Raw genomic sequence first — 24,902 nt, 5'->3', positions numbered from 1 at the left:
TTCAGTATGTGACAAAACAAGCAAGTATGCTTTAGAGACACATTGTGGCATCTAAACCATTGAGAAATAGATTTTCCATAACCAAAAATATTGTATCCAGCTGGAAGGAAGGAAAGGAAGCATAGAAAAAGCATAGCAATAAAGCACATAGAAAATATATGTTGCTTTTAAGACTTGATTTCAATGTAATGACAGATCTATAACTAATATTTCTATGTGAATTTGTTTTCAAAAAGTTACATATTACAGCTTTAACAACGTGAAATATGGGCCAGCTTGTCAGCAAAGGTGTTAGGTTACTCCAGAGGAAGTTGCTTAGCTATTTCATGAGGGTGTTGTGTTAGCTGGCTATGCCCTGTCATTACTTGGACAGCATGCGTTTTTGATTCCAGGCAGACACGCCTTCGTTCAATGCATTTAGCTAGTGATAATATTTCGAGTGGCCTTAGCTAGCCAATGTTACTTTGGTTGTGGTGGACATCTGGCCAGATCCACTCGTTTACAAAAACATTGCGCATGCACGTCGGGGAAATAGTAGCTTGTTAGCTATAAAGTGAAGTACAGTAACATTATCTGTTTAGAAAAGCGTATGCACAGATGAAAACAAACGCCAACACGCTAGTTACACTGTCATAACACTTCCGTGAATAAGCTACCTACATGAAAACAGTACTATGCAATAACTTGATAGCCAGCTTGTACCGTTTTATCCACCTGCACCGGACAGGTCGCGCGAACTACCTAGCTTGCTAATGATGCAGTTGCAGCATCACGCACGGGCCTCATTCAACTCGATATTTCTAACGGTTCAGTAGCATCAGTGTTGTTTTGAAGAATAGCTAGCTAGCTAACTACGCAGCAAGCCAGCTTGTCCCGAGAATCCCTAGAAGAGCCAGATAGCCATCTTCTTTCTTAGCCGAATACAAAGCTAACTAGGCTAGCTATATTATGAATATGTGCACTAAGCTCGAGCTGTTTCACAACAAAAACATTACCCTGCGCAGCAACCACAGCGCCATCATTTACAACGTCCACATCCTGCAGGTGGAATGGACTTCAGCGAGAGGCGGGCCAGAGTGCACAGGTGGATGCTATCCAATGCATGTTCAATGCATGATTAAACTGTCTAATAATGCATTGGATATGTGCATGTTTGCAATGGGTTCTTCTGTTGCCCTCTACATTGATCGCAACAGGACAGAACCCATGTTGACTCTGACCATGTTGTTGTTAGCAAACTGGCTAGGTTTTTGCAGGTTTTGACCACCAATCTATCAGCGTGCACCTTACCTTCTTTCTTCAGAGGTACTGCAGCCTGTGTTTCATCTTTCTTGTCAAGGAGCGGATTCTTCCTGTCCTTCTGTGACTCCTTCTTGGGCTGCTTGGCGGCTTGGGCTGCAGACTTGGTGATACCAGCTGCAGCCGCCTCTTTCTTCTTATTCTCCGCCGCCTTTAACACCTCGAACGGGTCTGATTCATCGTCCAATAGCTGGTCGAACCGATTGGTTACGACGCAGCCGAAGCTTTCTTGTAGATGCCCGGGCATGATCGCGCCCCTTCAGCGGAATTCACCTCCGATTCTACGAGGCTTGTTGCGAACAATTCGCTAAATACTGCCACAAGATGGCTGGGGAATGTACCTCTTCTCTTCCGGCGCGAGGAATATCCGTTAAATTCAGTAGCGCGATATGGGGCATGTAGTCGTCAAGCCCAGGATTTCCCAAACTCGGTCCTGCTTGTAAACAAATGCAAATTATATCGTGTAAGATGACAGCTGTTTGATTATTCATTAATTCAACTCATTAATTCAACCTTACCGTGAAATGCTTACCTTTTAACCAACAGTGCAGTTCAAGAAGAGTTTAAGAAAATATTCACCAAATAAACTAAAGTGAAAAATAATAAAAAAGTAACACAATAAAATAACAATAACGAGGCTATATACAGGGGGTACGAATCGGTGTGTGGGGGTCCAGGTTAGATGAGGTAATTTGTACATGTAGATAGGTTACCAATACATATTTTTATTGCATTATCTTTAGAACAAAATAATACATGCTTTTTATGCAGTTAATGCTTTTCACTAAATTTTGAGAGAGGAAGAGGGTGTGTGAGAGAGAGAGAAAGAAAGAAAGAAATAAGATGAAGAGAGATAGAAAGTGGACCTTCCAAGTGAAGCATTTACACATTCCAATATACAGCTGCTCTGTGTGTGGGCTAGTGCACATCTGAAGATTAAGGAGGATTTGTCTGTTTATAAAAAAGCATAAAATAAAAGTGTGTGGGGAGGGCATACAGGGGTCATGTAGTAAAACAGCTGGTAGTGTCTTACTGCGGTCAATCGGACAATTCACTTCTGTTGTAGCCTATCAGCATGGGAAGTTTGGGAACTAAACCATCAAGCCATATATACACCTCTAATGCCCAACAGTGGTTTCAATGAAATTAGAGCCGTGCACAATATCAGTGACAATTAATGTATTGGAAGTATCTGTGTCATGTTGGAACCGTCATTATAGTTAATGTGTTTCTCTGTAGACCCACTGTATATGGTGCACACCTGTTTTAGTAGAGGGAGGGACATTACTCATAGATCAACTTCACTGTTCATTCGTTGAAAGTGAGACACCATCCATCACCACAACTATTCTTCATCTTTTATGATTGAAGTAACACGACAAAAAGAAACGCAAATTAAAAATGGCTTGAGGTAATTGGTGTTGGCAAAAGGAAACCACACCTCAAATGGCGCAGCGTCACTACAGATCCGGGTTCAATCCCGGGCTGTGTCGCAGCCGGCCGCGACCAGGATACCCATGAAGCGGCGCACAATTGGCCCAGCGTCGTCCGGGTTAGGGGAGAGTTTGGCCGGGCAGGGTTGTCCGTGTCCCATCTCACTCTAGTGACTTCTTGTGGCGGCCGGGCGCATGAACACCGACTTCGGTCTCCAGCCGTACAGTGTTTCCTCAGACAAATTGGTGCTGCTGGCTTCTGGGTTAAGCGAGCAGTGCGTCAAGAAGCAGTGCGGCTTGGAGGGATCATGTTTTGGAGGACGTACGGCTCTTGACCTTCGCCTCTCCCGAGTCCGCATGGGAGTTTCAGCGATGGGACAAGACTGTAACTACCAATTGGATATCACAAAAGGGGTAAAAAGTCCCCCCAAAATGAAATAATAAAATAATTAATGTTCTATAAGGCCACACCGTAGCAGCCTGTGTGTATCATGATGAAGCTATCAGGTGAAGAGACATGGCTGGTGTTTTAGTTACACCAGTAAGCGAGGCTATTTCAACTCACACACTTAGCAATACAGACAACACCAACATTTTAGTTCTAACAAATGAAACGATATGGGCAAAAATCATTCATTTTAAACGTATATTTTAATTAAAATTCAACAACTCACAAGTAGCTCTTCATCTTACCATAAGGCAGCACCTGTGAACCTAACACTCACAGAAAATGAATGCATTCACACATTTATCTAATTTTGGTCAAGTTATTACCATCTGCGCTTTATAATTCACAAAAGGTCTTCATAGTATAGAGCCACCACATTTAGATCAATGAGTTAGCAGCAGGAATTTACTGCCTAGTCCCTTTCAAGGTGACGATAACAAATGTCCCCCATTGAATTCCATTTTAATAGCGTTTCAGTATAGGTGTTATTTGGAACCTGAAAGAGACCCATGTGATCTGTGTTAGAGGGTTCCTCCATTGTCTTACGTCAGATAGCGCCACGATTCCACCTGCACTGATTGGTTGAGGTGACAAGCGTTGCGTAGTAGTGACGCCATCTGACGTAAGACAATGAGAGTGTAGTGCCTCATGGCGATGGTCAATTTATACAGAGCACACGGTTTCCTTCCATTCACATTGTGAGTAAAACCGTTTCATCCATATAGATTCTATCTTATAGAATAAAAGTCAAGTGGTTTTAAACTAGGTCAGTCGAGGAGAATAGCCGGACAAAAGACGACTCTGTCTGGTGGAGGTACTTTTTGTAAGCTTGTTTATCATCCTCCTCTTTTAATCTCTTATGAATAGCTTTTTCCATTTCCAGCAGTTTCACATACAGGGCCTCTGACACGTCGTCATCAACGTCCATCTGAAAAACACAAAACAGCAAAGTCATGGAAGAACGGCCTAGATAACTTTCCCTTTTAAACGCTATAACATAATATGACATAACATGAAAATGGTTAAATAAAGTGGTGTCACACTTGCTCTCTATCCCTAGCAAACACAGCTGATTGATCAAACTGATTTCCAAACTGAAGACCATGATTAGGTGATTATTGGTGTGTTAGTTGTGTCTAGGGGCAAACTGTGACAGCTTTTTTCTTTCAAATATAATTTGAATTAAATCCCCATGTATTTGTATTTATGATGGATTCCCATTAGTTCCTGCCAAGGCAGCAGCTACTCTTCCTGGGGTCCAGCAAAATTAAGGCAGTTATACAATAAAAAAAAACAGGCCCCTACTCTACTACCACATATCTACAACACAAAATCCATGTGTATGTGTGTATAGTGCGTGTGTGAACGTAAAGCTATCACATCAACCCTTATCAGACTGAAACATTCATATAGAACCTGTTCACACCTTCACAGATGTTTATCTTGGGCCTAGCTTTCCCAAAACGTTTTTACGAGACACACTCACTTGTTGAGGTTGCGTGTAGTTGCTCCCTATGCCTGACGTCAAACTGTGGTACTTTGCTCTTGGATCCAGGGACTCCGGTTTTTGCACAAACAGCGAGTGCTATAAAAGACAGGATTAAATTTCCGATTATGAAAAATCACTCAAAGGAATTAGTCTGAAAACAGTTTAAGCTGTTGAGACACATTCAACTGTAAAAGCAGCTTCTGTATAAACCATCTGTATAAACCAACATCACCAGATAAGCATGTGATAATGCAGTAATCCCATGAATAACCAGCGCCCTCTGAATGCCCAGCGCCGTCTGAATACCCAGCGCCCTGTGAATGCCCAGCGCCGTCTGAATGCCCAGCGCCGTCTAAATGCCCAGCGCCGTCTAAATGCCCAGCGCCGTCTGAATGCCCAGCGCCGTCTGAATGCCCAGCGCCGTCTGAATGCCCAGTGCTGTCTGAATACCCAGTGCTGTCTGTACGGGTGCATCAAGGCTCAGACCAAAAGTCTCCTAAACAGCTTCTATTTATATATTCCTGCTATCAGTCACTTTTCAGCCCTGTTTACATGTACAGTGCATTCAGAAAGTATTCTGACCCTTGGACATTTTCCACATTTTGTTAATTTAAAGCAGGGGTGGGCAACTCCAGTCCTCGAGGGCCTGATTGATTAGATATCATCCTGACTAACCTGCCCTCTAAATACACCTCTGTTGTCTTCAACCAGAATCTCAGCGATCATTGCCTCATTGCCTGCGTGCGTACTGGGTCCTCGGTCAAACGACCACCCCTCATCAGTGTCAAACGCTCCCTAAAACACTTCAGCGAGCAAGCCTTTCTAATCGACCTGGCCCGGATATCCTGGAAGGATATTGACCTCATCCCGTCAGTGGAGGATGCTTGGTTGCTCTTCAAAAGTGCTTCCCTCTCCATCTTAAATAAGCATGCCCCAAAAAAATGTAGAACTAAGAACAGATATAGCCCTTGGTTCACCCCTTGACCAGCTTCCCATTGCACTGAGGATAGGAAACACTGTCACAACCGATAAACCTACGATAATCGATAATTTCAATAAGCATTTTTACACGGCTGGCCATGCTTTCCACCTGGCTACCCCTACCCTGGCCAACATCTCAACACCCCCTGCAGCAACTTGCCCCCCCCCCCCCCCCCGCTTCTCCTTCACCCAAATCCAGACAGCTGATGTTCTGAAAGAACTGAAAAATCTGAATCCCTACAAATCAGCTGTGCTAGACAATCTGGACCCTCTCTTTCTAAAATGATCCGCCGAAATTGTTGCAACCCCTGTTACTAGTCTGAGATCCCCAAAGATTGGAAAGCTGCCACGGTCATCCCCCTCTTCAAAGGGGGAGACACTCTAGACCTGAAGCTGGAATCGTATATCTCCCTCTCTAACTTTAAGCATCAGCTGTCAGAGCAGCTTACCGATGACTGTACCTGTACACAGCCAATTTGGAAATAGCACACCCGACTACCTCATCCCCATATTATTACTTACCCTCTTGCTCTTTTGCACCCCGGTATCTACTTGCACATCATCATCTGCACATCTATCACTCCAGTATTAATGCTCAATTGTAAATATTTCGCCTCTATGGCCAATTTATTGCCTACCCCCCTACACTTCTACATTAGCACACACTGTACATACATTTATTTATTGTGTTATTGACTGTACGTTTGTTAATGTGTAACTCTGTGTTGTTGTTTTTGTCACACTGCTTTGCTTTATCTTGGCCAGGTCGCAGTTTTAAATGAGAACTTGTTCTCAACTGGCCTACCTGGTTAAATAAAGTGGTGTCACACTTGTTCTCTATCCCTAGCAAACACAGCTTTTTGATCAAACTGATTTCCAAACTGAAGATCATGATTAGGTGATTATTGGTGTGTGAGTTGGGTCTAGGGGCAAAACTGTGACACCAATCAGGCCCTCGTGGACTGGAGTTGACCGCCCCTGCTTTAAAGCATTATTCTAAAATTGATTAAATAGAAGTTTTCCCTCGTCAATCTACACACAGTACCCCACAATGACAAAGCAAAAACAGGTTTTAAGAAATGTTTGCAAATGTATATAAAAAAATATATAAATACCTTATTTACATAAGTATTAGACACTTTGCTATGAGACGCGTAATTGAGCTCAGGTGCCTCCTGTTTCCGTTGATCATCCTTGAGATGTTTCTACAACTTGATTGGAGTCTATGATTTGGAAAGGCACACACCTGTCTATATAAGGTCCCACAGTTGACAGTGCATGTCAACTGTGGATTGTGTCGAGGCACAGATCTGGGAAAGGGTAACAAAATATTTATGTAGCATTGAAGGTCCCCAAGAACATGGTGACGTCCATCATTTTTAAATGGAAGAAGTTTGGAACCTCCAAGACTCTTCCTAGACCTGGTCGCAATCTGGGGAGAAGGGCCTTGGTCAGGGAGGTGACCAAGAACCCGATGGTCACTCAGACCATCCGGCGCCGACAGAGATGGCCGCCTCGCTTCGCGTTCCTAGGAAACTATGCAGTGTTTTGTTTTTTTACGTGTTATTTCTTACATTAGTACCCCAGGTCATCTTAGGTTTCATTACATACAGTCGAGAGGAACTACTGAATATAAGATCAGCATCAACTCACCATCAGTACGACCAAGAATATGTTTTTCGCGACGCGGATCATGTGTTCTGCCTTTCACCCAGGACAACGGAATGGATCCCATGCAGCGACCCAAAAAAACGACTCCGAAAAAGAGGGAAACGAGGCGGTCTTCTGGTCAGACTCCGGAGACGGGCACATCGTGCACCACTCCCTAGCATCCTTCTCGCCAATGTCCAGTCTCTTGACAACAAGGTTGATGAAATCCGAGCAAAGGTAGCATTCCATAGGGACATCAGAGACTGTAACGTTCTTTGCTTCACGGAAACATGGCTCACTGGAGAGACGCTATCAGACGCTATCAGCCAGCGGGTTTCTCCACGCATCGCGCCGACAGAAACAAACATCTTTCTGGTAAGAAGAGGGGCGGGGGCGTATGCCTTATGGCTAACGAGACATGGTGTGATGAAAGAAACATACAGGAACTCAAATCCTTCTGTTCACCTGATTTAGAATTCCTCACAAACAAATGTAGGCCGCATTATCTACCAAGAGAATTCTCTTCGATTATAATCACAGCCGTATATATCCCCCCCCCCCCCCCCCCCCCCCCCCCCCCCCAAGCAGACACATCGATGGCTCTGAACGAACTTTATTTGACTCTTTGCAAACTGGAATCCATTTATCCGGAGGCTGCATTCATTGTTGCTGGGGATTTTAACAAGGCTAATCTGAAAACAAGACTCCCTAAATTTTATCAGCATATCGATTGCGCAACCAGGGGTGGAAAAACCTTGGATCATTGTTACTCTAACTTCCGCAACGCATATAAGGCCCTGCCCCGCCCTCCTTTCGGAAAAGCTGACCACGACTCCATTTTGTTGATCCCTGCCTACAGACAGAAACTAAAACAAGAGGCTCCCATGCTGAGGTCTGTCCAACGCTGGTCCGACCAAGCTGACTCCACACTCCAAGACTGCTTCCATCACGTGGACGGACATGTTTCGTATTGCGTCAGATAACAACATTGACGAATACGCTGATTCGGTGTGCGAGTTCATTAGAACGTGCGTTGAAGATGTCGTTCCCATAGCAACGATTAAAACATTCCCTAACCAGAAACAGTGGATTGATGGCAGCACTGAAAGCGCGAACCACTGCTTTTAATCAGGGCAAGGTGACTGGTAACATGACCGAATACAAACAGTGCAGCTATTCTCTCCGCAAGGCTATCAAACAAGCTAAGCGTCAGTACAGAGACAAAGTAGAATCTCAATTCAACGGCTCAGACACAAGAGGCATGTGGCAGGGTCTACAGTCAATCACGGACTACAAGAAGAAATCCAGCCCAGTCACGGACCAGGATGTCCTGCTCACAGGCAGACTAAATAACTTTATAGACTAAATAACAACTCCAGCAACTGCTCCGCCCACAACCGTAAGGCTCTCCAGAGGGTAGTGAGGTCTGCACAACGCATCACCGGGGGCAAACTACCTGCCCTCCAGGACACCTACACCACCCGATGTTACAGGAAGGCCATAAAGACCATCAAGGACATCAACCACCCGAGCCACTGCCTGTTCACCCCGCTATCATCCAGAAGGCGAGGTCAGTACAGGTGCATCAAAGCTGGGACCGAGAGACTGAAAAACAGCTTCTATCTCAAGGCCATCAGACTGTTAAACAGCCACCACTAACATTGAGTGGCTGCTGCCAACACACTGACACTGACACTGACTCAACTCCAGCCACTTTAATAATGGGAATTGATGGGAAATGATGTAAATATATCACTAGCCACTTTAAACAATGCTACCTTATATAATGTTACTTACCCTACATTATTCATCTCATATGCATACGTATATACTGTACTCTATATCATCGACTGCATCCTTATGTAATACATGTATCACTAGCCACTTTAACTATGCCACTTTGTTTACATACTCACCTCATGTATATACTGTACTCGATACCATCTACTGTATCCTGCCTATGCTGCTCTGTACCATCACTCATTCATATATCCTTATGTACATATTCTTTATCCCCTTACACTGTGTATAAGATAGTAGTTTTGGAATTGTTAGTTAGATTACTTGTTGGTTATTACTGCATTGTCGGAACTAGAAGCACAAGCATTTCGCTACACTCGCATTAACATCTGCTAACCATGTGTATGTGACAAATAAAATTTGATTTGATTTGATTTGATTTGACAGAGCACCAGAGTTCCTCTGTGGAGATGGGAGAACCTTCCAAAAGGATAACCATCTCTGCAGCACTCCACCAATCAGACCTTTATGGTAGAGAGGCCAGACGGAAGCCACTCCTCAGTAAAAGGCACATGACAGCCCACTTGGAGTTTTCCAAAAGGTACCTAAAGGACTCAGACCATGAGAAACAAGATTCTCTGGTCTGATGAAACTCTTTTTCCTGAATGCCAAGCGTCACGCCTGGAGGAAACCTGGCACCATCCCTACGAGGAAGCATGGTGGTGGCAACATCATGCTATTGGGATGTTTTTCAGTGGCAGGGACTGGGAGACTAGTCACGATCAAGGGAAAGATGAATGGAGCAAAGTACAGAGAGATCCTTGATGAAAACCTGCTCCAGAGCGCTCAGGCCCTCAGACTGGAGCGAAGGTTGACCTTCCAACAGGACAATGATCCTAAGCACGCAGCCAAGATAATGCAGGAGTGGCTTCGGGACAGTGCGGAATGGAAACAAAATGGACAAGATGGAAACAAAGATGTTTAATAGTTAATGTTGTGAGTCTCCAGATCACTGTACCGTTACTACCTGTTACAGTGAGCTGTGTATCAATTTACCTTTGGCTGTGAACAGCAGCTGGGTTTCTCAAAGTTTCCAATATCTTTCTTCGCTATGTGACCATGAGACATGACCTAACCAGGAAAAACTCAAGGCCCTATACCCTAGCTGTACCTGGAGATAGGGGGAAAATTCCAGGCCATATACCCTAGTTGTAACTGGAGTCCTGGTCAGGTTACGTGGGTAAGGAAAAACTCCTGGCCTTTATGTTTGAATTTCCAGGCTCTGTTTCCATTTGAGATAAACCTCTCTCTGTTGAGAAATGTTACGATAAGATCAGATAAGACGTGACTCACCAGCATGAAATGACCAAAGAGGTTTGTGGCAAACACTTCCTGTAGTCAGTCTTTGTTGACGAGGTCCTGTTGGGTCAGGAGGCCCTCTGCTGTGGCAAACATGTTGACAGCATTGCTGCAGCACAAAGATGACATCACATCATAGCCAGTGGTGGAAAAATAACCAATTATCATACTTGAGTAAAAGTATCGATACCTTAATAAAAAGTTACTCAAGTAAAATACTACTTGAGTAAAAGTCTAAAAGTACTCGGTTCTAAATATACTTAAGTGTCAAAAGTGAAAGTAAAAGCATAAATCATTTCAAATTCCTGATATTAAGCAAAGCAGAAGGCACCATTTTCTTGTTTTAAAAATGTACGGATAGCCAGGGGCACACTCCAACACTCAGACATTATTTACAAAAGATACATTTGTGTTTAGTGAGTCCGCCAGATCAGAGGCAGTAGGGATGACCAGGTATGTTCTCTGTTTAGTGAGTCCGCCAGATCAGAGGCAGTAGGGATGACCAGGTATGTTCTCTCGATAAGTGTGTGAATTGGACCATTTTCCTGTCCTGTTAAGCATTCAAAATGTAACAAATACTTTTGGGTGTCAGGTAAAATGCATGGATTAAAAAGTATATTATTTTCTTTAGGAATGTAGTGAAGTAAGGTAAATAGTAAGGTAAATTACAGTACACCCCCCCCAAAAAACGTATGTAAAAATAACTTAAAGTACTACTTAAGTACTTTACACCACTGATCAGAGCACTTAATGGACATAGTGTCTGAAGAAGGGTTCAAACGTTGTTTTGTTGGGGTCATTTTACAGGTTAAATGGAAACTGATTTGTACTTGAGGAGTGTAGTTTTGCAGTAGTTAAGAAATTAAATGGTGTGTGTGTTTAAGTTGAGAGATGGCTTGAAGGTTAAGTTGAGAGATGGCTTGAAGGTTAAGTTGAGAGATGGCTTGAAGGTTAAGTTGAGAGATGGCTTGAAGGTTAAGTTGAGAGATGGCTTGAAGATTAAGTTGAGAGATGGCTTGAAGATTTAGTTGAGAGATGGCTTGAAGGTTAAGTTGAGAGATGGCTTGAAGGTTAAGTTGAGAGATGGCTTGAAGGTTACGTTGAGAGATGGCTTGAAGGTTAAGTTGAGAGATGGCTTGAAGATTAAGTTGAGAGATGGCTTGAAGATTAAGTTGAGAGATGGCTTGAAGGTTAAGTTGAGAGATGGCTTGAAGGTTAAGTTGAGAGATGGCTTGAAGATTAAGTTGAGAGATGGCTTGAAGGTTAAGTTGAGTGATGGCTTAAAGGTTAAGTTGAGAGATGGCTTGAAGGTTAAGTTGAGAGATGGCTTGAAGGTTAAGTTGAGAGATGGCTTGAAGGTTAAGTTGAGAGATGGCTTGAAGGTTAATTTGAACACATTACCTAGAAAATAGGCCCTTGAAAAAAATATTTGATGTCAATCTGTGGATTGGGCATGATGCCGGCATTAAGGCTGCAACCCGGATCTGGAGTGGCGCCTCTAGCACTGAGATGCAGTGCCTTAGACCACTGCGCCACTCGGGAGGCCCAATGTACTGATTATGTTAATGACCTTATATCACTTACAGAATGTCAGGTTACCAGTGTATTCAATCAAATGAAGTCTAACATTTTTAAAAAACAAGTAAATCATTAGAAGAGCACAGAAAGGGATTCCACTCTTTCCTCAAATTAATTAAATTAATGTCAAATTATGAAGCATTATCTAATGGAAAATAACGTATTTTTGTTTAATCACTTATTTCTATTTATTTGTCAATTAAGTTGCAAGGTAATAGTTAAACTTTCCTCAGCGTTCAATGTGATTGATAACAAACCCATACCCAGAGCTGTCACTGAAACGTGGCTACTACCAGTGTCAAAATACAGCATCACATGACTGTCTATAAAAGAAAGAGATATCGAAGAGAAATTAATGACCACACTTAGTTTTCAACAGCCCCACTAACTTTCCAAAATCATCAGGAGTCCAGGGGAATATCATTACAAAATTGACGGGATACAATTCCAGATCTGGGAATGCCGCAACAAACTCCCACCCTCTTCCCGGGAACGACTTTCTGGAAAAGGAGGAAGAGAGGGGCTGAGGTAAAAAAGCAAGCTCTCTTGCTGAAGGAGGAGAAATGGAAAAAAAAAACATAACAAGAAAATAACATATTCTGTGGTTCTTTGGGATGTCGCCAAAAATCCCCAGAATTCCACCTTATCCACATAAGGTTCCAATTAGTGTCTGGCAGAGCTGAAGGGGCCGTTAGTTTAACGCCTCTGTTAGGCAGCCAAAGGCTACTGAATTAGAACCCGAGCTTACATTCCTCCTCTGAAAAACCTGTTCATTACTGTGGGAGTGATGATGTTTTATATGTCTTCTAAAATGAACACAAATGATGTAGACCAAAAAAGAACAATTGTTGGACATGGAAGTAAAATGATGTTGAACTTGGATGCTCCTTTTATTGCTCTTTATTGACTGTTTGAAATAGTCAACAAACAGACATCACTCTTTTTTTATTAAACACTTTTTCAACATCCAACAGTTTCCATTGAAAGCCTAAAGCAGGGTTTCTCAAACTGAGTCCTGGGGCCCACCCTGTGTGCATGTTTTGCCCTGGCTGATTCACATAACAAAGCTTCACGATGAGTTGATCCGAGTTAGGGAAACCCTGGCCTAAAGCAGGGTTTCTCAAACTGAGTCCTGGGGCCCACCCTGTGTGCATGTTTTGCCCTGGCTGATTCACATAACCAAGCTTCACGATGAGTTGATCCGAGTTAGGGAAACCCTGGCCTAAAGCAGGGTTTCTCAAACTGAGTCCTGGGGCCCACCCTGTGTGCATGTTTTGCCCTGGCTGATTCACATAACCAAGCTTCACGATGAGTTGATCCGAGTTAGGGAAACCCTGGCCTAAAGCAGGGTTTCTCAAACTGAGTCCTGGGGCCCACCCTGTGTGCATGTTTTGCCCTGGCTGATTCACATAACAAAGCTTCACGATGAGTTGATCCGAGTTAGGGAAACCCTGGCCTAAAGCAGGGTTTCTCAAACTGAGTCCTGGGGCCCACCCTGTGTGCATGTTTTGCCCTGGCTGATTCACATAACCAAGCTTCACGATGAGTTGATCCAAGTTAGGGAAACCCTGGCCTAAAGCAGGGTTTCTCAAACTGAGTCCTGGGGCCCACCCTGTGTGCATGTTTTGCCCTGGCTGATTCACATAACCAAGCTTCACGATGAGTTGATCCGAGTTAGGGAAACCCTGGCCTAAAGCAGGGTTTCTCAAACTGAGTCCTGGGGCCCACCCTGTGTGCATGTTTTGCCCTGGCTGATTCACATAACCAAGCTTCACGATAAGTTGATCCGAGTTAGGGAAACCCTGGCCTAAAGCAGGGTTTCTCAAACTGAGTCCTGGGGCCCACCCTGTGTGCATGTTTTGCCCTGGCTGATTCACATAACAAAGCTTCACGATGAGTTGATCCGAGTTAGGGAAACCCTGGCCTAAAGCAGGGTTTCTCAAACTGAGTCCTGGGGCCCACCCTGTGTGCATGTTTTGCCCTGGCTGATTCACATAACAAAGCTTCACGATGAGTTGATCCGAGTTAGGGAAACCCTGGCCTAAAGCAGGGTTTCTCAAACTGAGTCCTGGGGCCCACCCTGTGTGCATGTTTTGCCCTGGCTGATTCACATAACCAAGCTTCACGATGAGTTGATCCAAGTTAGGGAAACCCTGGCCTAAAGCAGGGTTTCTCAAACTGAGTCCTGGGGCCCACCCTGTGTGCATGTTTTGCCCTGGCTGATTCACATAACCAAGCTTCACGATGAGTTGATCCGAGTTAGGGAAACCCTGGCCTAAAGCAGGGTTTCTCAAACTGAGTCCTGGGGCCCACCCTGTGTGCATGTTTTGCCCTGGCTGATTCACATAACCAAGCTTCACGATGAGTTGATCCGAGTTAGGGAAACCCTGGCCTAAAGCAGGGTTTCTCAAACTGAGTCCTGGGGCCCACCCTGTGTGCATGTTTTGCCCTGGCTGATTCACATAACAAAGCTTCACGATGAGTTGATCCGAGTTAGGGAAACCCTGGCCTAAAGCAGGGTTTCTCAAACTGAGTCCTGGGGCCCACCCTGTGTGCATGTTTTGCCCTGGCTGATTCACATAACAAAGCTTCACGATGAGTTGATCCGAGTTAGGGAAACCCTGGCCTAAAGCAGGGTTTCTCAAACTGAGTCCTGGGGCCCACCCTGTGTGCATGTTTTGCCCTGGCTGATTCACATAACAAAGCTTCACAATGAGTTGATCCGAGTTAGGGAAACCCTGGCCTAAAGGATGAGAATTAAGATAAACCATATCACCTCCACCTGCCAAGTCCTGACAGATCAATGACGAAGCATAGAGAAAAGGACACAGGGAAAGGTAGTGCATTCAGATCAACTGCTATTGAATTGGTCTAATACTATAACACCTATGTCCTGAAGAGCTCATATCCTACCTTTGCAATGGCCACTTCTGTGACAGAATGCGCAGTGCCAATGAGGAATACCTTTAATTTAATAAAGTAGTCCATTTCTTATTTTTCTACTTCTATGATTGTATTGGCAGTTTGTAAATGACCTGAAAAGGTGCTTACCACCAGCTGCTGTGCTGGAGTGTGGGCAGTCCAAACAGGTATAAAACCAAGGTTGGTGATTTACTGCCACCTGCAGTTATGGAATGCTAGCCAAGTTGTATAATTAATTGGCCGACCCTCCTGCTGACCTGGATGGATTTGTGTGATCCTTCCTTAACCTATAGCAAGTCCCGCCAGATATATTCATAAAAGGAAGATGCTGGCGATGAATGGAGAAAAGCAGGAAACTCAAGAGTATGGGGATTCTTGACCAATCACATTCACGCTGTCATGCTGTGTCATGCAGTACCTTCTAGAAAGTCAAGGTATGAGTTGAGAAACGGCTCAAGATAACACAAAGAACAAGGTAATAATCTGTGTTTCAGGTTTTTGGGGGTCTCTGGATATGCCACTTATCACTCTTATTCTCAACCCCAAAGCATTTAAAAAACTCCCATATTTCTATTAGGATCATGGTGTAGCATCTGTGAAACTCACTCCTCAGCCTGAATAAGGCCTTTTGCAATAGAGCACTGGGTAGGAACGCTTCATTAGGACTATTTGAAAGGATTAAAGGGTTAGTTTAAGAGTTAGGGAGAACAGGGCAGCTACAGGGCCATGAGATATATGCAGTTTTTGGGAGTGGACACCTTTTAACCTCACACACCTGTTTTGAGGGGTGATACAGTTTGGTCATTTATGTTTTTACCAAAAGCATTATGACCCAGACATTTATGACGCATGTACATGACATCACGTGTAATGGTAGCAGATAGACTTATGGGTAACGCAGTCATTCTACAGTTTCCAAATTTGCCTACAAATGGCTACAGCATATGCATTGTGACATCATTGTTGCTCTGGGTCATCAAGATTCCAATAATGAAAAAAAAAAAGGAAAATAAACAAAAATACAAAGCACAGCGGAATATAAAGTGGCCAATGGCAAGTTCCTGGACAACACACTTATTTTGAACCACCTCTGACTCTGCCCCTCTTGGCCTTGAGCAAATAAGAACTCTGGGCCGGGACAAGTACATTAGACCATGCCGGGATCAGAAGTCATTATCACTTTTCGGAAGAAAGGAGTACTCCACAAACAACTGGACCCCTTCTCCATGAGCCATTCTTTCCCAAACAGAATTCCATGAACTCTGAAAGTCCCTGGTGTGGTCTGAATGCATTAATGACATAACACCAGTCATTATCAGTATCTGCACCATAAAGCCGTGTGTGTCTGAGGCATAATAACGGGTTCAACTTTAGCCTGTGTCCTGTTCCATCATTGTGCCATTGTGCTTTTACCCAGGAACCCAAAGCAATTTACCCTTATCTAAACTGACACCTTATTATTCGGAGTCCATCACCAGTCGATGGTGCTCTGTTAATTCATTTGTCATGTTGAAGATTCTGCAGGGTGCTGCTAGTATGTTTTATTTGTCAAGTTGAAGATTCTGCAGGGTGCTGCTAGTATGTTTTATTTGTCAAGTTGAAGATTCTGCAGGGTGCTGCTAGTATGTTTTATTTGTCAAGTTGAAGATTCTGCAGGGTGCTGCTAGTATGTTTTATTTGTCAAGTTGAAGATTCTGCAGGGTGCTGCTAGTATGTTTTATTTTGTCAAGTTGAAGATTCTGCAGGGTGCTGCTAGTATGTTTTATTTGTCAAGTTGAAGATTCTGCAGGGTGCTGCTAGTATGTTTTATTTGTCAAGTTGAAGATTCTGCAGGGTGCTGCTAGTATGTTTTATTTGTCAAGTTGAAGATTCTGCAGGGTGCTGCTAGTATGTTTTATTTGTCAAGTTGAAGATTCTGCAGGGTGCTGCTAGTATGTTTTATGTGTCAAGTTGAAGATTCTGCAGGGTGCTGCTAGTATGTTCTATTTGTCAAGTTGAAAATTCTGCAGGGTGCTGCTAGTATGTTTTATGTGTCAAGTTTAAGATTCTGCGAGTGCTGCTAGTATGTTCTATTTGTCATGTTGAAGATTCTGCAGGGTGCTGCTAGTATGTTCTATTTGTCATGTTGAAGATTCTGCAGGGTGCTGCTAGTATGTTCTATTTGTCAAGTTGAAGATTCTGCAGGGTGCTGCTAGTATGTTCTATTTGTCATGTTGAAGATTCTGCAGGGTGCTGCTAGTATGTTCTATTTGTCAAGTTTAAGATTCTGCAGGGAGCTGTTTCTTTGCATTGACAAATTCTATAACCTAAAGCAACCTAGTCTGGTCCCAGATCTGTTTGTGATCTTGCGTACTCATACGCTGTCTATGAAGCCAAACGTTTAGCAGGACAATGAGTGAAGGATTTGGCATGATAGCACAAACAGACCGGCACTCAGACTTAAAGCATGATTCACTTTTTTAAGTCGGGTTACTAAAGGTCGTACTCAGGCTGACTGTTGTAAACATTGGCCTATTAAATATAACTTGGCTATTAAAATAAAAACATGTGTAATGTTTATATTAAGTGGGAATACAAGGAATCATACAATAACAAGGCAACTATTTTTTGGGGGGGTAAACGGCTGAGGGATAGAGCTAGAGAAATGTAACCCCTCAAGTTCATAGAAGGACCTAATGTATACATGGACTGGAGATCAATATTATAGATCAGCTGTCATTTAAAGCTATTCAGCATTTGTTTTACAGGAGGAGGCGGAAACATTTTAGTAAATGAGGTGGCAGATTTGCATGTGAACAACAGACACAACTGAGATACAAAGAAAATCAAATGTAATGTAAGACTGCACCTAAACATGAGGAAACGTTGGTCATAGGCCTCACGCAGGCCCAGCTCCAGGATGACATGCCTGGCAGGCCCAGCTCCAGGATGACATGCCTGGCAGGCCCAGCTCCAGGATGACAGGCCTGGCAGGCCCAGCTCCAGGATGACAGGCCTGGCAGGCCCAGCTCCAGGGTGCCATGCATGGCAGGCCCAGCTCCAGGGTGTCATGCCTGGCAGGCCCAGCTCCAGGGTGTCATGCCTGGCAGGCCCAGCTCCAGGATGTCATGCCTGGCAGGCCCAGCTCCAGGGTGTCATGCCTGGCAGGCCCAGCTCCAGGATGTCATGCCTGGCAGGCCCAGCTCCAGGATGTCATGCCTGGCAGGCCCAGCTCCAGGATGTCATGCCTGGCAGGCCCAGCTCCAGGATGTCATGCCTGGCAGGCCCAGCTCCAGGGTGTCATGCCTGGCAGGCCCAGCTCCAGGGTGTCATGCCTGGCAGGCCCAGCTCCAGGGTGTCATGCCTGGCAGGCCCAGCTCCAGGATGTCATGCCTGGCAGGCCCAGCTCCAGGGTGTCATGCCTGGCAGGCCCAGCTCCAGGATGTCATGCCTGGCAGGCCCAGCTCCAGGGTGCCATGCATGGCAGGCCCAGCTCCAGGATGACATGCCTGGCAGGCCCAGCTCCAGGGTGTCATGCCTGGCAGGCCCAGCTCCAGGGTGTCATGCCTGGCAGGCCCAGCTCCAGGATGTCATGCCTGGCAGGCCCAGCTCCAGGGTGTCATGCCTGGCAGGCCCAGCTCCAGGATGTCATGCCTGGCAGGCCCAGCTCCAGGGTGCCATGCATGGCAGGCCCAGCTCCAGGATGACATGCCTGGCAGGCCCAGCTCCAGGATGACATGCCTGGCAGGCCCAGCTCCAGGATGACATGCCTGGCAGGCCCAGCTCCAGGGTGTCATGCCTGGCAGGCCCAGCTCCAGGATGACATGCCTGGCAGGCCCAGCTCCAGGATGACATGCCTGGCAGGCCCAGCTCCAGGATGACATGCCTGGCAGGCCCAGCTCCAGGATGACATGCCTGGCAGGCCCAGCTCCAGGATGTCATGCCTGGCAGGCCCAGCTCCAGGATGTCATGCCTGGCAGGCCCAGCTCCAGGATGACATGCCTGGCAGGCCCAGCTCCAGGGTGTCATGCCTGGCAGGCCCAGCTCCAGGATGACATGCCTGGCAGGCCCAGCTCCAGGATGTCATGCCTGGCAGGCCCAGCTCCAGGATGACATGCCTGGCAGGCCCAGCTCCAGGGTGTCATGCCTGGCAGGCCCAGCTCCAGGATGACATGCCTGGCAGGCCCAGCTCCAGGATGACATGCCTGGCAGGCCCAGCTCCAGGGTGTCATGCCTGGCAGGCCCAGCTCCAGGATGACATGCCTGGCAGGCCCAGCTCCAGGATGTCATGCCTGGCAGGCCCAGCTCCAGGATGACATGCCTGGCAGGCCCAACTCCAGGGTGTCATGCCTGGCAGGCCCAGCTCCAGGATGACATGCCTGGCAGGCCCAACTCCAGGGTGTCATGCCTGGCAGGCCCAGCTCCAGGATGACATGCCTGGCAGGCCCAGCTCCAGGATGTCATGCCTGGCAGGCCCAGCTCCAGGATGTCATGCCTGGCAGGCCCAGCTCCAGGATGACATGCCTGGCAGGCCCAGCTCCAGGATGACATGCCTGGCAGGCCCAGCTCCAGGATGTCATGCCTGGCACGCCCAGCTCCAGGATGTCATGCATGGCAGGCCCAGCTCCAGGATGACATGCCTGGCAGGCCCAGCTCCAGGGTGTCATGCCTGGCAGGCCCAGCTCCAGGATGTCATGTCTGGCAGGCCCAGCTCCAGGATGACATGCCTGGCAGGCCCAGCTCCAGGATGACATGCCTGGCAGGCCCAGCTCCAGGATGACATGCCTGGCAGGCCCAGCTCCAGGATGACATGCCTGGCAGGCCCAGCTCCAGGATGACATGCCTGGCAGGCCCAGCTCCAGGATGACATGCCTGGCAGGCCCAGCTCCAGGATGACATGCCTGGCAGGCCCAGCTCCAGGATGACATGCCTGGCAGGCCCAACAACACTACATTGGCAAAACTGGGCATTGCAATTCATATACCATTTGTTATGTTTAAGGGGAAACAAAACTGGGGGCGGGGACAAATTCTATCTGGGAGGTTCCATGCCCAGCTTTGCCACCTCATAAAGTGCTGTAGACATCACGTGGCAAATAAGCAATACATTTTCATGCTGACCAAATTATCCCATTGCCTTTCTTTAAAAAAAGTCTGAAGAAATATACACTGCTTCACGCTTTAGTCAGAGCCCTCTGATTTGACCATGAGAGGGCAGTAGAAGTCCGTGAGGATCTCATATTGGCTTGTCTTGTGCAGAACAACACCAAATATGAATGAGAGGGCAGTAAAAGTCCGTGATGATCTCATTTTGGCTTGTCTTGTGCAGAACAACAGCAAATATGAATGTATCTCAATCATTGTCTTAAATGGCTCCCTCTCTTGTCGCCACTCATTCATCTTCAATAATAACAAAGATCAAATAAATAATGGACAGGTGAAAGCATTATGGTGGATCCTTACCCGGAATTGAATTCACATGCCCAATTTCTTTCCCATCAGTGCAGATTAAGGTAAGGACAGGAGAGGAAACCACTTTAAAATAATGAACACAGGAGAGAAATCCACTTTATTCTACTATAATGAACACACACTACGACTTATCATGCCAACATACGTCACAGGTTCAGTTATGAGACAGAGTTCCAAAGATTACAGCTGCAATTTAGAGAAAGAAAGTTGAATCAGTATGTGCACAGGTCTCCCATCTCAGTATAACACATGTTGCTCTGTATGAAACAAGCCATGTCTCAGTCACCAGGCAGGGTAGCCTAGTGGTTAGAGCGTTGGACTAGTAACCGGAAGGTTGCGAGTTCAAACCCCCGAGCTGACAAGGTACAAATCTGTCGTTCTGCCCCTGAACAGGCAGTTAACCCACTGTTCCCAGGCCGTCATTGAAAATAAGAATTTGTTCTTAACTGACTTGCCTGGTTAAATAAAGGTAAAATAAAAAAAATTTAAAAAAAATCATCGAAAGAAAATCAGTGACGCTTGCATGTAAGTGAGGGGTGTCAAAGTCATTTCACGGAGGGCCGAGTGTCTGCCGGTTTTGGGTTTTTCCTTTCAATTAAGACCAAGAATACCAGGTGAGGGGAGTTCCTTTTCTAATTAGTAACCTTAATTCATCAATCGAGTACAAGGGTGGAGCGAAAAATCACAGACACTCGGCCCTCCATGGAATGAGTTTGACACATGATGTATGTGAAGTACAACAAGCTGTAATAAAATTTACATTTTTATCTGATATAAAATTGATGAATACATAATATATGAAGAACATGCAGATTCTCGCACGCGGGTAGAATACATTAACACCACCAAGAAATAGCAACAACAGCTACAAATAGGATTCAGATCATGTAGGATTAAGATCATGTAGGATACAGATCATGTAGGATTCAGCTCATGTAGGATAAAGATCGTGTAGGATTCAGCTCATGTAGGATAAAGATCATGTAGGATAAAGATCATGTAGGATTAAGATCATGTAGGATTCAGCTCATATAGGATAAATATCATGTAGGATTCAGCTCATGTAGGATTCAGCTCATGTAGGATAAAGATCATGTAGGATTCAGCTCATGTAGGAATAAGATCATGTAGGATACAGATCATGTAGGATGTAGATCATGTAGGATTCAGCTCATGTAAGATTCAGCTCATGTAGGATAAAGATCATGTAGGATAATGATAATGTAGGATTCAGCTCATGTAGGATTCAGCTCATGTAGGATACAGATCATGTAGGATTCAGCTCATGTAAGATTCAGCTCATGTAGGATATAGATCATGTAGGATAATGATAATGTAGGATTCAGCTCATGTGGGATTCAGCTCATGTAGGACAATGATAACGTAGGATTCAGCTCATGTAGGATTCAGCTCATGCAGGATAGAGATCATGTAGGATAATGATAATGTAGCATAAACATAATGTAGAATACAGATCATGTAGGTTTCAGTTCATGTAGGATAATGATAATGTAGGATTCAGCTCATGTAGGATTCAGCTCATGTAGGATAATGATCATGTAGGATTCAGCTCATGTGGGATTCAGCTCATGTAGGATAGAGATCATGTAGGATAATGATAATGTAGCATAAAGATAATGTAGAACACAGATCATGTATGATCCAGATCATGTAGGATACAGTGGTCTAAGTATTGGAGTCACAAAGCAATATACCTTCCCAGTTTCCATAATGAACTTAATAATCAAATCAAATTGTATTTGTCACATGCGCCGAATACAACAGGTGTAGTAGACCTTACAGTGAAGTGCTTACAGACGCAAAGACTGTGTCCTCATGTTCAGTACAGTGATGAAATGTGCTATAAGGCTTGGAGTCATTAAACAGTACATTAGGTGACAGAGAGCGAAAGAGCTACTGTAGAGTTACCAAGTGCCCAATTTCTCCATGATCAACTTAATGAACACTAGCATTAAAAGAAGTGGTGGAAGCAATTGACTGTATATGGAGTGTGGTCATTATCACAAGGTTTGGAGTCATAAAAAGTTGTAGACAGCGAGCTACTGTGGCATTCCAAGTGCCCAACTTCTCCATCAGATATAGTTCAGGAGTCGTACCCGGCTTAAAGAATCACATGAGTTAACGTGGACTCACTGTGTGAGAAATAATAGGGGGTTGATATGATTTTTTAATGACTACTCCTTCCTCTGTCCCCTATACATACTGTACAACAACTGTAAGTTCCCTCAGTTAAGTTTTGAGTTTTAAGCACAGATTCAGCTACAAAGACCAGGGAGCTTCTTCTAAAGCCTCATAAAGAAGGGCAGTGATTGGTAGATGGGTAACAATAACACATCAGACATTGAATATATATTTAAGCAGGGTCAAGGTAAGAATCATTTTGTGGATTATGTATTAAACCACCCAGACACATAAAAGATGTAGTCGTCCTGCTGATCTGAGCTGTAAGACAGGAAGGAAACTGCTTAGTGATGAGGCCATTGGGGATTTTAAAAACAGCTACAGAGTTTAATGGCTGTGATGGGAGAGAACTGAGGATGGATCAACAACATTGTCGTGACTCCACAATAATGACCTAAATGAGTGAAAATAAGAATAAAAATATACAGAATAACAAAGTAATACTTTTAAAAAACTGAAAATAAATCCCCTTTTTGGCCTAAATGCAAAGCCTCATGTTTGGGGAAAATCCAGTACAACACATTGCTGAGTAATTGCCTCCTTATTTTCAAGCATGGTGCTGGCTGTATCATGTTATGGGTATGCTTGACATCGGCTAAGACTGGGGAGTTTTTCAGGATAAAAATAAACCAGATAGAGCTAACCACAGGCAAAATCCTAAAGGAAAACCTTCTTCAATCTGCTTTAGACCAGACACCGTGACAGAAATGCACCTTTCAGCAGAACAATAATCTACAAAACAAGGCCAAATTTACTTTGGGGACATTATTCAGAATTCTGATGTGATATGAATGGTTGACTATAGGAAAAAAGAACTGTCTCTATAGATACAAAGAGCTTTTAAACCTTCCACCGTGGACAATAACAACAGCTCAGACAGGTGTGAGTTCATGTCAAATATAACACAGCTGTTAGATATAGCCTAGGCTGCTTATCCATGTTCTTAAACATGAATTAGTCACAAGCTGCTGCTACAGGCCTACTAGAATTGGGATAATTTTATTCAGTCTTCTCACCTGAGAACTGTAACACAAACAGTAGCTAAATGGAATGGATGTCCTGTTCTGATTAAAATCATGTTTTTCCTGTTGAAATAAAGGATAAATATGTATATATTTTTTAATTGTGGGAAGTTAGTTGAATCAAGAGGCATTCAGACAGTTTTCAAGATATGTAACTTTCCAAATACTGAAATGATCCCTGCAAAATGCATCATACGGGGATGATTTCTGTATATGGAAAGTTACATATCTTGACAACTGAATTGTTAACAAGCAAAACATTTTGGGACTATGTCAACAATGGACTAATGAAACAAATAGCAAAAGATAGTTGTTGGGTGGAGTTTTCCTTTAAGAAGTCATATAGGGACCTTATTACTTACTGTTGGTTTACTAAACAAGACTGTCATACCTGGTGTCAAATCAAATCAAATTGTATTTGTCACATGCACCAAATACAACAGGTGTAGGTACTTACAGTGAAATGCTTACTTACAAGCCCTTAACCAGTAATGCAGTTTTAAGAAAATACCTAAAAAAAAGTAAGAGATAAGAAAGAGCAGCAGTGAATAACAAGAGCGTGGCTATATACAGGGGGTACCGGTACAGAGTCCATGTGTCAATGTGTGGGGGCACTGGTGTCGAGGTAATTGAGGTAATCATGTACAGTTCATGTAGGTAGAGTTATTAAAGTGGCTATGCATAGTGGCTATGCATTAATAACAGAGAGTAGCAGCAGCGTGTCTGGGTAGCCAGTTGATTAACTGTTCAGGAGTCTTATGGCTTGGGGGTAGAAGCCTATTGATGCTCGGGAACCGCTTGCCATGCGGTCGCAGATATAACAGTCTATGACTAGGGTGGCGGTAGTCTTTCACAATTTTTATGGCCTTCCTCTGACACCATGCCTGGTATAGAGGTCCTGGATGGCAGGAAGCTTGGCCCGGTGATGTACTGGGCCGTACGCACTACCCTCTGTAGTGCCTTGCGGTCGGAGGACGAGCAGTTACCATACCAGGCAGTGATGCAAGGCACCACACGGTCAGGTCTCTGACCTCCTCCCTATAAGCTGTCTCGTCGTTGTCGGTGATCAGGCCTACCACTGTTCTGTCATCGGCAAACTTAATGATGGTGTTGGAGTAGTGCCTGGCCGTGCAGTCATGAGTGAACAAGGAGTACAGGAGGGGACTGAGCAAGCACCCTTGAGGGGCTGCCATGTTGAGGATCAGCGTGGCGGATGTGTTGTTACCTACCCTTACCACCTGAGGGCAGCCCGTCAGGAAGTCCAGGATCCAGATGCAGAGGGAGGTGTTCAGTCCCAGGATTCTTAGCTTTGTGATGAGCTTTGAGGGC

At 44.7% G+C, this 24,902-nt stretch overlaps 1 protein-coding gene and 1 long non-coding RNA gene across 2 annotated transcripts in view; both read right to left on the bottom strand.

Annotated features, from left to right (window-relative positions):
• The window catches only part of LOC110509029 (SERPINE1 mRNA-binding protein 1), a 28,070-nt gene extending 26,342 nt beyond the window's left edge, over positions 1-1,728 (bottom strand). The window contains exon 1 of the mRNA XM_021589970.3: positions 1,291-1,728. Coding sequence (XP_021445645.2) covers positions 1,291-1,546 — 256 coding nt within the window. The 5' untranslated portion in view covers positions 1,547-1,728. The remainder of the gene's footprint in view (positions 1-1,290) is intronic.
• A 1,893-nt stretch (positions 1,729-3,621) lies between these two features.
• Positions 3,622-10,502, bottom strand: LOC118944857 (uncharacterized). Its single transcript, XR_005040242.2, has 3 exons — positions 10,394-10,502; positions 4,667-4,765; positions 3,622-4,108 (listed from the first exon to the last, which is right to left on the bottom strand). It is a non-coding gene; the product is annotated as an uncharacterized LOC118944857 (long non-coding RNA).
• Positions 10,503-24,902: the final 14,400 nt, after the last annotated feature.

This window comes from Oncorhynchus mykiss, chromosome 28 (genome assembly GCF_057628025.1).
Source record: "Oncorhynchus mykiss isolate SJ-2025 chromosome 28, ASM5762802v1, whole genome shotgun sequence".
NCBI lineage: Eukaryota > Metazoa > Chordata > Actinopteri > Salmoniformes > Salmonidae > Oncorhynchus > Oncorhynchus mykiss.
The sequence above is the reverse complement of the archived record's forward strand: the minus strand, read 5'-3'. Positions and strand labels throughout refer to the sequence as shown.